This window comes from Hibiscus syriacus, unplaced genomic scaffold (assembly GCF_006381635.1).
Source record: "Hibiscus syriacus cultivar Baekdansim isolate YM2019G1 unplaced genomic scaffold, ASM638163v2 tig00009009_pilon, whole genome shotgun sequence".
In the NCBI taxonomy this organism is placed as follows: Eukaryota; Viridiplantae; Streptophyta; class Magnoliopsida; order Malvales; family Malvaceae; genus Hibiscus; species Hibiscus syriacus.
The window spans coordinates 247,461-261,236 of record NW_024062181.1 but is presented as its reverse complement, the minus strand read 5'-3'; the positions used below and the strand labels follow the sequence as shown (position 1 = coordinate 261,236).

General features: G+C 36.3%; 1 protein-coding gene and 1 pseudogene across 1 annotated transcript; both read right to left on the bottom strand.

The window, feature by feature from the left end:
* Nucleotides 1-4,813: 4,813 nt before the first annotated feature.
* On the bottom strand, nt 4,814-10,177 carry LOC120202738 (disease resistance protein RPV1-like). Its single transcript, XM_039203122.1, has 8 exons — nt 10,106-10,177; nt 9,777-9,841; nt 8,794-8,979; nt 7,613-8,711; nt 7,432-7,472; nt 6,853-7,093; nt 5,346-5,775; nt 4,814-5,279 (listed from the first exon to the last, which is right to left on the bottom strand). The coding sequence occupies exons 1-8, from the start codon at nt 10,175-10,177 to the stop codon at nt 5,095-5,097; spliced, it is 2,319 nt and encodes a 772-aa protein (XP_039059053.1). The 3' UTR covers nt 4,814-5,094.
* Nucleotides 10,178-10,325: 148 nt separating this feature from the next.
* LOC120202853 lies at nt 10,326-12,239 on the bottom strand (annotated as a pseudogene).
* Between the last annotated feature and the right edge of the window lie 1,537 nt (nt 12,240-13,776).

The window sequence follows — 13,776 nt, the reverse complement described above, 5'->3', positions numbered from 1 at the left end:
TAAAATACCTAAAACAAATATAAAATAAAATACTATTTAAAATAATATCCTAAATCCTAATTAAAATACTAAAACCTATTTAAATTAAAATACAAAGATAAAATATAATATTTAAAATATTATCCTACAACTTAATTAAAATACTAAAACCTATTTAAACTAAAATACCTAAAACAAAGATAAAAAATATTATCCTAAAACTTGAGTTTAATTCAAATTCGAATTGCAGAAACGTGCAGCCAAACCATTCGTGTTTCTAGAAACGCTGACTGGATCTTCTAGAAGGTGTTGATGTCATCGCCTCGTCGGATGTTTCATGTCTGAATTCATGCCACTAATCCAGCTTCGATTCCGAAAATAAAAAAATATGCATAATTCTGTCCTTTTAATGCAATTTCTAAAATCTAACGTTCTGCACAGAAAATGAATCAAAACGAACAAATAAGCCACAAAAACCAATGATTAAGGAGTAATTTAAAAGCAAAATATTAACTAAATTAAGCACTTATCACACTTCAATTTAGAGCATCATAAAGATGATATGTGAAGTTTTTGCGGGTATCTTCACCTCTAAAACTCAAGAAAATATCGTATTTCTTTCTAGAAATACATGAAAAAGTTGAAGGTAACAATGACATGATGAATTATGAGAAGAAAATTTTGGGGTTATAGATTTGAGTTTGATTTGTATTTGAGAAGGCTTTGTTCATCAACAAGAAATATTAGTTCTCAAGCTTTGATATTATCCTATTCTATGTCCCATCAATTGGTCCAAGTTTTCTTTCAAAGTCATGTGGCTACTGGCTATGATTTGCATTTTTCACGCTTTAGTTCAATGCGTATACTCGGGGCTAGCTTCTATGGTTGATATTTTTTCCCCATAACCGAGTCATGTCATACTTGCTCTACTTCCCATCACTTTCTACGTTTCACATCAATCATTCTATATATATTAAGAGAACATTAATTTCTTGTATAAGAAAAATGATAGAGGGAGACTTGTCAATTAAACATTAATTATGAAGTCCCACATTTGACAAGCATTGCTTCAATTATGAGAATCAAATCAAAGTTAAGAGTTACCCAGTCATTTATTTATGGAGAAGAAGGTAAACTTTGATTTCCAAAGTCATCCGAGTAATTGCAGCCAGTGGAATGGATAATAACTTTACAAGCCTAAGGAAGTAACTTCAGTTCAAGCCATGTTCAACCAGTACCTACAGCTGAAAAAACATAATTAAAACCTTCAAAATGGTTGAAATTCAAATCAAATTTTCACTTAAATTTCGAAGCTACTTCACAACTCACTGTGTAGAAATCATAAAAGAAAGATGCCCAGCATCTACCGTGGTTTCACTAATAATACAATGATGGTGAATTACAAAACAGTAAAAGCAAAGCAAAACTAATTAGCTTTACCTTTGATATCAGATTAATGATTCGATTTGTGGTTCTTCCCGGAATTGTAGTATTGTAGATTTAAAAACAATAATGTATTGCCATACTCACTGCCATCGTCTTCTACTTTGCTTCTGTCAAAGAAAATGTCACCACCATCAGCATCCTCCTCCTAGGGCAACAAGAACTTATGATTGCATTGCGGCCATTGAATACACATTTGAGAAAATTAGAAATGATTCTAATGATTTGTTTTTAATTGAATTTATATTTTTCTTTGAATTATGATTGATTATATTTGGCCAAAAATATTGGATCAGAAAAAATATCATTGAAACATCATGCTCGTGAGAGAAATCGCTTTCTTTTATTCCCTTTGTTTGCACAGTTCTGCAATTGAAGATGTTTTCCTTCATTTCTCAAATGGCAATCGTTTTATACATTTTCATATTCTTTATCATTTATTATATTCTTTTATTTCATTTTTGATATTTTATTATTATTTCATTCATTCCATACAAATGTTTATTACTCTTTCAAATGTATATATTCGTTCTAAATTTTCTTTGCAGGTGCCCTAATCATTAATAACATAAATGTTTTTGTCCTTTAATCATGAGATAAATTTTGAGCGGCCTGTGTTTAGTAGAAATATAGTTGTGCAAAAATGAGGTAGAATGTGACGTTTCTGAATAACTATTAAGGCTGGTGACAAAGGAGGACAAACATATCTTATTTCACCATGAAGATACCGAGATTGACACTACTTTGTGACATGAAACGAGACAAAAGCTGATAGAGTTGCTTCAAGATTCCAAAGGCATATTTTCTCGATCTTATCAAAACATGACAGTGAATACAAATATAGTAGTGCACAAGTTTCTGATAGATCATAAATCTCCTCTCTGACATTCTTTGAAAATTCATTGAGATATGTGGGACTGCATGATGAGTCTGGAATGATGGACAAGCCATTTATTATTTGAGCGAAAAGGTCATTGATTGCAAGATCCAATACCTACCAATCTAGGATGCATGAAGTGCTTTGGTATGGGCTACTTGAAGGTTCAGGCAGTACATGTTATATTATACTGCTCGATTGATCTCCAAACTTGATACTTTGAAGTGCTTAACACAGTCACCAGCATTGACCAGAAGAATAGCTAGACAACAAGTGTTATTAGAATTTGGCGTTGTGAGCCAAAGGATAATAAAAATGAATGCCATAATAGATTCTCTAGCAAAACGGGCATCAGATGATTATGAGCCCCTGGGTTTTTTATTTTTTCAAATAAGGATTTATTGTACATCTTTACTGAAGAAGAAATTAAAGCAGGTGACGAATCCTGGAAGCTTTAATGGGACAGTCCATGCTTTGAGAAGAAAAATTGGGGCAGCGTTAACGTTTGTTACCCTTTCACAAATAGACCAGAGCTCTTTTGCACTCACAATGTGGCAGAACTTGAGGCTTACGCTTTGAAGATAAGAGTAGTCATGGAAAGAAGATGTCAGTGCTTAAAACATATGGGAATTCCTTGTCAGTGGTCTATCAACCATGAAGATAGAGAAGTTGTCACAAGAAATTGCCCTTTGTCACAAGAACTATGTTGCTGGAATTCACACGAGCAACAAGCTCAGCCACGTCCGCAAGAGGGCTCTTCACACTCTTGGTATCCTCCTGTAGTCGGCTCCCCTAATTCGTCCAGGCCTGCAGCTCCGAGTAGCAATGCTTCTAACGGCATCAACTCGCAGAGGCCTGCAGAATGGCCACATATTAATTGTATATTACCTACGTTACTGGGGTTTAGATGCGAGTACTTAAAGATGGTTTTACTTGTCGATGCAATGAATGCAACAGAAGAGGAATCGTAAATAGTGAACAGGCAGATTCTTTGTGGGGAAATAGATATCGGGGCCTTTGTGCAGAAGTACAAGAAGCTACGGACAAGTTACCACTGGCGAGCTCTCATTCTTCTCGCTGCTTAAACATCTCCGGTTGGATGAAGAAAACAACTGGAGATAGTTATTGATTGTATATATATATATATATATATATATATATATATTGCCTTCATATTGATAAGACTGCTACTTGCTGCTTGGTGAATTTTGGAAACCATGGTGGATTTGGGAAAATAATCGTCAGTTCTCTGTCTCTAGCGCCTACAATTGTCGGATGGAAATAATCAGAACTTCTGGGAATCAACTTTGGAACACGATTGCAAAATTCCAGGGATTACCAAGAGTGCGTCTCCTTCTTTGGTTAATTTGTAAGGGTCGGATTGTGAAAAATGAAGAACGGATGGGAAGACACATGACAAATGATGAAAGCTGCCTCTACTGTGGTGCAGCAAAGGAATCGTTAACTCATGTTTTTAGAGAGTGTATTGTGGCGCATACTGCTTGGCAGGAATTAATCAAACCAGACCGGCTTGTTGAATTCTTCGGCATGAACATCGTGGACTGGATTCAAGTGAATCTTCCACGGCCAGATTATTTTCCTTTGAACTCGGATGATTGGGATTGGCTATTTGGGTCCATTCTGTGGAGCATTTGGACAAGACGAAACCATTCTATTTTTGCACCGGAATCTTTAGAGATGGAGAGTATTTTGCAGTGTAGTCGTCGCTTAGTAGTGGAGGCTGGTCATGCTCGGGATAGAGAATACACTTACAATGGATTCAACCCTTTTGTTCCTACCTATTACATGTTCAAGCAAATTACGACTCGCAATGTACTCCTCTGGTGCACTTACAATTATAGAGTTTGAAGGTTAATTGTAGATTATAATAATAGTTGGACGTCGAGGGTGAGGATGCAAATGAGATTTGAGCAAAGCAAATTTCAAGAAAATAGCAACAACGGAGGCCGTGGAAACTTGCCAGTGTAATGAAGTCCATGATTCCTGTTGTATCCATGACTTCAGTTGCACCTGCTGCTACAAGGACTAGGGCGAATGGTGTCGGAATCAAGAATACTCGTATTTGATGAAGCCTGCAAGTGTTTATATAAAACGAAATTTAGTTTCTCGGGAAAGAACTCATAGGGTACATAAATTTGATCTTGCTCAGGTTAGAATCATCCCAACAGGAGGCGAATCAAAGAAAAGCATTGGAGCTTTGAAGATGGCATTGGCAAGACCAGAGATGAAGGCACCAAGTGTTTCACCCTCTTTCTTTCGTGGTGCAATCCAACTTACCTTGTAATAAATGAATTATCATGAACAAGCCATTTTGGTCATCTACAAGCTTTTCTGGAACCTTGCAAATGTATCGTACCTTGTTTCCCTTCATCACGATGCAGTGATAAGACACACAATCGGCCATTTAACCACACATGTAATAATCCAATTGCAACCCCCGAATAGCCACGAAAGGCTTGTTAGAAACGTAGAGCTCTTTTGTTTGTGAAGACGATCAAATAGCTCTTCCAGGGCTCTGAGTAGTGCCTTTCGAAGATCCGAATTTTCAACCTCTGCCACCTCAAATAGTAAGCCACATTAGAATGAAATCTTCAAAGAGATATTACCAAAAATAATCAAATCAAGCTGATGTACTTTCTTAGCTCGTTCAGTCTTCCTCTGCTTCTCCATTTTTCTTTTCTCAGAGGGAGTCTTTAATGTGTTGTCCTCATCTTCAGCCGGTGAGTCTTTAATAAAATCAAATAGTAACTAATCCTTCTTCCCCGGTCGGCCCATCATAAATTGAAAAACTTGTGTATCCTTTTTGGTTGTGGCTCGGCCTCAATCTCTTCATAAACATTATGTCTTCGCTTTATAAGGGGACCTTCAGCTATTGATCCATCTGCGGCGGAATCTTCATTGATATCTTCCAAATCTTTCTGATAAACTATTCGAAGCCCACATTTCTTCACCTTTACACTTATGTGACTATCATCGGATGTGACAGAAAACTTGAGTTCATCGAATTCCTGATTTGGGCAACCCAATGTTGATGAATTCTCAGTTTCACTTTCACCACATTTATCCTCCAAGGAAAATGGATATAATCTGTCACGGAACAAAAAGCAACAATAAAGGTGGTCCTTTATTATGGGCTGGTTATATTCTTTAGAAAAAATCCAGCCATCCCCTGAGACACGTCGAGGATTTCTATCCCGAAAACCAGATCCATCAGAATCAGCTTGTCCAGAATTCCTATGATGGATAACAGCATCATATGTGAGTTCCTCATTCCTTGAAGCATCATCGTTGACAAAAATGCAGCAGAAAGCAACTCCGATCCATTGACTATCATTCTGAATATTGTTAGGCAGTGGTATCTTGATTGAAGAGTCAACTGTTTGATGCCTGAACCATTTTGGTATTTCACCTCCAGGTATAACAGCATCAAAACTTTTTCTTAAATATGCAACTTGCTGCAAAATAAAACTTATGTTGCTTGGTAACTAAGAATATAATTCTTTAAAAACGAGATTCTGTAAATACGAAAGAATGATAAATCGACCTTAAGACGGTATTTCAGTATTGTTAATGCATTGCTATTCTCAACCAATCTGTAGCAGTGAAGACCATTAAACTGTTCCACTGCATTGCAAAACTTTGATGGAGTTGCAAATAGTTCTCGAGAAGCACCAAGACTAGGAATCGATTTAAGCTCCGTGCAATTTGACATTCCAAGATATTGAAGACTTGGAAATCTAATAACAGACACAGGTAAGCTGATGAAATTGTTACCACCAAGCTCAAGCTTTTCCAAATAGTGTAAACAATAAATATCACTTGGAATATCTCCATCTCGAAGATTGCAGTTCCTTAGTTTCAGCTCTCTTAATGAAATCAAACCTGACAGTGAATGTAACATAAGAGGCACAGACTCGATCCGTCCTCTTTGAATTACCTGGAAAAGAGAAGGTAGATTTGGGGCTAACTTAGATGGTGTCTTGAGCCTATTCAAAGACAAAACTTTAAGATTTTTAAGTTGAAAAATGAAGGATGGCGGTTTTTCTATGGCTGTTTCACTTAAGTCAATCTCTTCCAACAACTCTACTTGCTGCAAATTCTCCGGCAAATTTTCAACTTTATAGCAACCTGAAAGATCAAGAGTTTTTAGACATTTACACCCACCAATGCTGCTTGGGAGACTAATAAGGTTTCTACAATCTTTTAGGATTAATGTTTCAAGAGATTCTATTCCACTTTTGGTTGGAAGATTCCTAAGACTTGTGCAGCTTCTTAAATTCAGAAGTTTAAGCCTCGAAAGAACTCCGACTGATGGATGAACATCTACTATTCTTGTACAACCTTCCAATATCAAAATTTCCAGATTTGGGGCTGTTGTAAAGTCCGGTGTCTTGATCAGGTTTTCGGACCCTTTGAGGTTGAGCACTTTCAACTTATACAGGGGCTGCTGAAAATAATAATAAATTTCAGAAGATTTAGTTAATATTCCTAAAATAAGTTAAAAAACAATGATAATATGAATTAGTTCTTACTATATTTCCCTTCCATAGTTGTTCAATGTGACTGTGTGGTAGCAGAAGTGCAACCAGGTTGTCTGGTTGGAAGCTTGGAGGTAAGAATCTTAAAGGATATCCCATCCAATCTAAGAGCCGTAACTCATTAGGAAGATATTTGAGTTCATCACAATTTGAGAGGCAAAGGACTTTGAGCAATCTCAATTTTTTCATCTTTGAGACAGCATTAACATTCAAATTGAGCATCTTGTTGGATATCCTGATAACGAAGGGTAAAACAACGAAAATTCAGTTCAAATTTTAAAATATCACAAAGCGTTTCATACCTAAAAGCAAGGCTGCTCCAACACTTAATTTATCTATGCTCCGTCAAGCACTCGTATCCCACACATCCGAATAGAAACATAGAGATGATTCTTCAAGGATTTTCAAAATAAATTAGAAAAACTAAAAGTACAGTGAGTAAAATAAAAAAGAGAGTATAACTCAACGAGGAATGGTGTAATTTGAGTACAGTGATATAATAAAACTTTAAGGGTCACTTTTGACCGAATTTGAAATTTACACATGGATGCATGTTTATGTACGTTTTGCTACCTTTTATTGTCAATGATCATGCCTTGAATCGCTTCCGTAGCCTAAAAAATTCAAAAGTAACATAAGAAACACAAAATAAAATGAGGCAATTTATGTGATAAAACTTGTGAAAAATTACATTGTGTGTATCATTTCTGTCTTTAACATTCATATAATATGCAATTTCCATGGAAAGACTTACAGTGTTCTTCGTTAGCACATGATATACATCCTTTTCCTCCCACAATCTACAACGTTTTCCAGGCTCCTCAATAGATTTTTCCCGAACAATTTTTCTTCCCATTTCTTGTAGTAAGTTATGCATCCACAATTTGTTGTTTTCGTCAACTGTTAGTAGAGACTTCTTAATGAGAACATCGATTCCGATATCCGGGAAAAACTCACAGCCATCCAATACTTTCATTACAAAATCATTCTCGTCCCCATTGAAGAAGCATGCTATATCTAGAAATATGTTCTTCTCCGTTTCTTCCAATCCATCAAAGCTAATTCGAAGTCTGTCAATAATTTCTTTGTTAGAATCCTTTTCAAGTCTTTGGATTGCACTTCTCCATTGAGCTACGTCTCTACCACACAAAAAAGAACCCAACACTTCAAGAGCTAAGGGGAGACCACTGGCATATTTTGCAACATGTTCAGAAAGCTCAATGAAAACATCATTTGGTGCTGTCTCACTATCAAAAGCTTTCAAACTGAAAAGTTGAAGTGCCTCGCTGTCATTCAATGTTGAAGGCTTATACACACCATCTACTCGGTAAGATTGGAGCAAGTGTTCATCTCTTGTTGTTATAATGATTCTACTTCCTAAACCGAACCAATTATGCCTTCCAACCAAGCATTTCAAGTGCTGTAAATTATCCACATCATCAATCACAAAAAGGACCTTTTTGTTAGATAATCTGCGGCTAATTATGGCATTCCCTTCATGAACATTGAAAAATTCGAAGACTTCACCAGACAAGATCTGGAAAAGAAGTTGTTTCTGTAGAGAAACGAGTCCAAATTTGTCTGAAACTTCTCGAACGTCGGCAATGAAGCATTTACCTTCAAAATGAGATGACATTTGGTAGTAAACAACTCTTGCGAGAGTTGTTTTACCGATGCCACCCATTCCGCAAATTCCTACGATGCGGATGTCATCTTCCCCAATCTCTATTTTGGAATGCAACTCGTCCAAGCGTGAACTAATTCCAACCAACTCATCATGAACAATTGGATATGTTTGACATAATTTTGCTGATATTGTTCTAACAATATCTCCAATAAAATCTGATTCATGCCTGCAAAGAAATAAAATTCAGTTCATTTTTATAATTATTAAATTAATTAAACAAGAAAACAGGAAAGAAAAAAATGGTTTACCTGTTATTTAAATGCCATTGTTGAATGGCTCGGAAGAGTTGTGGTGCGATCTCTTCACCGGCATCCATCTTTGGATCATCCCTGAAAGTGATAATTCCACTTCGATTTAGAGCATCATAGAGATGATCTGTGAAGTTTTTGCGGGTATCTTCACCTCTAAAACTCAAGAAAACATCATATTTCTTTCTAGAAATACATGATAAAGTTGAAGGTAACAATGACATGATGAATTATGAGAAGGAAAATTTTGGGGTTATAGATTTGAGAAGGCTTTGTTCATCAACAAGAAATAATAGTTCTCAAACTCTGATATTATCCTATTCTATCTCCCGTCAATTGGTCCAAGTTTTCTTTCAAAGTCATGTGGGTACTGGCTATGATTTGCATTTTCCACGCTTTAGTTCAATGCGTATACTCGGGGTTAGCTTCTATGGTTGATATTTTTTCCCCATAACCGAGTCATGTCATACTTGCTCTACTTCCCATCACTTTCTACGTTTCACATCAATCAATCTATATATATTAAGAGAACATTAATTTCTTGTATAAGAAAAATGATAGAGGGAGACTTGTCAACTAAACATTAATTATGAGGTCCCACATTTGACAAGCATTGCTTCAATTATGAGAATCAAATCAAAGTTAAGAGTTACCCAGTCATTTCTTTATGGAGAAGAAGGTAAACTTTGATTTCCAAAGTCATCTGAGTAATTGCAGCCAGAGGAATTGATAATAACTTTACAAGCCTAAGGAAGTAACTTCAGTTCAAGCTACTTCACAACTCACTGTGTAGAAATCATAAAAGAAAGATGCCCAGCATCTACCGTGGTTTCCCTAATAATACAATGATGGTGAATTACAAAACAGAAAAAGCAAAGCAAATCTAATTAGCTTCACCTTTGATATCAGATTAATGATTCGATTTGTGGTTCTTCCGGGAATTGTAGTATTGTAGATTGAAAAACAATAATGTATTGCCATACTCACTGACATCGTCTTCTACTTTGCTCCGGTCAAAGAAAATGTCACCACCATCAGCATCCTCCTCCTAGGGCAACAAGAACTTATGATTGCATTGGGGCCATTGAATACACATTTGAGAAAATTAGAAATGATTCTAATGATTTGATTTTAATTGAATTCATATTTTTCTTTGAACTATGATTGATTATATTTGGCCAAAAATATTGGATCAGAAAAAATATCATTGAAACATCATGTTCGTGAGAGAAATCGCTTTCTTTTATTCCCTTTGATTAGGTTTTTGCACAGTTTTGCATATAATACAAGCTCAAAGTCTCAAACACAATACAGTATATAGTTTGTCCTCTGGAAGTGGAGAGCTTGAAATAGAAGTGAATCTAGCTAGTACCGGCATTACCATTTTCCAAGAATGGATATGAAATCATATTATCCAATGACGGGGATGAGGATGAGGACGAGGAACAAAGGCGTCAAATCCCTCTGCGCCCCCATGAAATGCAGCCGGTGTCGTCAAATTTTCTGGAAGTCAACCTCTCCATCAAGATACCTTACTTCCTCATGCTTGGCCGTGCCACAGGCACGTGATTTGAACAAATTAGGCCTAACTTAAGCACCATCATCATCTCACCTTCATCATATTGGCCATTGAGCCTAGTATCTACCACATCAAGGACCCTCCCTTGCCTAAACTTCTCCCATACCCATTCAACCAACACTAATTCCTCGGGCAGTGCTTCGAGATCAATAGGCCTGCGCCCACAAGAAACCTCGAGCAAGAGTGCACCAAAAGCATAGACATCGGAGCTTGTTGTGGCCTTTCCTGTCCTGGGCAGCTCCGGTGCTATATATCCCATTGTCCCTACAATTCGACTTGTCCCTGGATTTGAACCATGTTCATACAATCTTGCAAGGCCGAAATCTCCTAACCGTGCATTCAGTTCATCATCTAATAATACATTACTGGCCTTAACATCTCTATGAATCGCAATTTGTTCATACCCTTCATGTAAATAGAGAAGACCAGAAGCCACGTCCTTTATGATCCTATATCTCTGGTCCCAATTCAAGGTAGTTTTAGGGTCATCAAACAAAAACTTATCTAAACTGCCATTAGCCATGAAATCATAAACAAGAAGGTCACCTCTTCTCCTGCACCATCCCAATAGCTGAACCAAATTCCGATGTCGAAGCCTTCCGATACTAGAAATTTCCGAAACAAATTCACGTAAACCTTGCTTTGAATCATGGGAAACTCTCTTGACAGCAACTTGAGTGTTTGAATTTCCAAGTCTTCCTTTGTAAACTCTACCGAAACCACCCCGTCCAAGTAAAGTTTTGTCGCTAAAACTGTTGGTTGCTTGCTTGAGTTCTCGGTAAGAGTATCTTTGTGGGCCAATCTCCAGCTCCCAAACTTCAACTACTTCTGCATTCTTGATCTTGATAATGACATAAATTGCAATGGAAAGAGCAATTATGACAACAGCAGATGAAACCGATACACCAACTGCTAACGTTCTATCTTTTTTTGGTGGTCCAGGGAGTGAAGGCAAAGACGATAAATCAAGAGCCTGAGCTTGTCCATTGATCTTAAAGTTCCACCCTAAAACATAATGGAGCTAGAAAGCACATGGCCTGTTGAAGCTGAGAAACCAAAGTACATAAACTCGTGAAGAAACGGCGAAAGATCTACATTTAAAGACAAGAGGGTAGATGTCGGTCTTTTAGAGGTGGGTGCAATCGTTACATTCATGACATTTTCAACTGAATCGTAATCAATCCAAGCTTGGATTAGTTTCCCACTCTTGAGAGTAAGATTTTGCTTTGTGGAACCACCTTGGGTGTAGTAACCAGCAGAGACTGAAGCATTTGAGTGCAAGCTTTTTATGTCCAACAAGATGGTTTGAGAAGTTACCCATATCGGTCGCGGTGAGGATTCCTAGATACTGATTTGAAGGTGCTCTGCGATCTACAGAAGTGGTCATTGTGAAAGCAATGCCGTGACCACCAAAGAGTCGAAACTCGGGAACTATGGCCAAAACAAACGAGGTTGGAAATGAAAAGGATGGGCCATTAGTAGAGTTCTTGAATATAAATGCAGAGCTATAAAAAGCTTTACCCACTAAACGAGGGGTGTAATTAGTTAAGCGTAAAATGCCATTTTGTTCAATCTGTGACACCCCTGTTAGTGTTAAGTTGTTGGGGTCGTTTGTCTGAATCCGGGGAAGAAGAACTCGGTGGGTTGTGAAGAAGAAGGTGAGACTATGAGGAAGAAGGGAGTTGAGAGAAGTGAGAGGAAATAAGCCATGTTAATGATACCAAAGAGTGAGATCAAGGCACTTGGATCAAAAAGGATATAAATTCTGGAAAACAATGGTGAGGACTGAGGAAGCAATAATGTACTTGAGAAGGCTCTGTACATCAACTAGAGGTAGAGTTCAAAATAAATAGTTGTCCAACTTTGACATTTATCTTATTCAATCTATATATTCAGAAAACATTAATTTCTTGTATAAGAAAATGATAGGAGGGGAGACTTTTCAATGAAGTCTGGATTGTACGGAGGATACTCTCAGCAGGGTCACAATTATGGAGCCCCACCATTGACATTTATATCCATTTTACTAAGAGGATAAATGTTGTGAAAATTAAACCAATGATCCATCGGCAACAGATTGTTCAAAACAGATATGAGATGAACTTCAATGGTCAATCATCTGTTGGCTGTTGCACATGGCAGATGTGTTTACTTGGACTTTGTCGAAGTAAAAGTTGGATTCCACAGAGGATAATCTCAGCAGGATCACAATTATGGAGCCCCACATTTGAAAATTATTGTTTAAATTATGAGCATCAAATCAAAGTTAGGAGTTACCCAGTAATTCCTTTATGGAAAAAAGTAAACTTTGATTTCCAGAATCATCTGAGTAACTGCTGCTAGAGGAAATGATAATAATTTTACAAGCCTATGGAACTAACTTCAGTTCAAGCCATGATCAACTAATACCTACAGCTGAAAAATCATCTGAGTAACTCACTGTGTAGAAATCAGAAATGAAAGAGGCCTAACATCTACGCTGGTTTCCTCAATAATAAAATGATTGCTAATTACAGAACAGAAAAAGCAAATCTAATTAGCTTTACCTTGATATTAGAATAATGATTCGATTCGTGCTTCTTCCCGGATATTGTCGAATATCATAGATTTAAAAACATAATTTAATGCATCATTTAGTACCTGATTTTGATTTTTAATGTGGTATTTGTGTTTTTCTTTCCAATTTAGTACATGAATTTGACATTTTTTTCATAATGCAGTAACTGTATTTTTTTTATTCAATTTGGTACCTAAATTTGATAAATGTTACACATTTGATACCTGAATTTGGATAAAACAGTTAAATTCGTGTACCAAATAGGACCCCAAAACAGAAAAAAAAAATTGTCAAATTTGGATACCAAATGTACATAAGTTGTGCACTACATTCTTTAAGAAAATGAATGGTTTGAATCAAGATGTTGTATATTGAGCAAATTGAATTGAGATGATTACCCCATATCGGATCCCTATAGTACTCAATTTAAATTAATCGATCAATAAACTGAAGACCAATAATTAAATTTGCATAAAAGAGAACAAAATTACATTCAATAAAATATAATCTATAGGCATCATGGTAAAAAGGGAATATAATTTTACCAATTTTTGTTAGTTACACCCTAAAGTTGTATCTGATAATTTAAATCTTATGGTTTGTTTGTTTTTTTCAAATAAAATCTCAATTGATAGTCAACTAATGATCAAATTTTTTTCTAAGAAGACACATGACAATGTTAAGGATGCAATTGAAAAGGTAAACAAATGTTATGGGCTTTTTTGCTATTATATCTTTTTTCACTCTTATAACAAGTACTATTTCAATTTTATTTTTATTATTGGAGTTAATTGCATCATATGTCCCCAAACTATAACCCCATTTTAGATTGGTCCTTAAACTATTG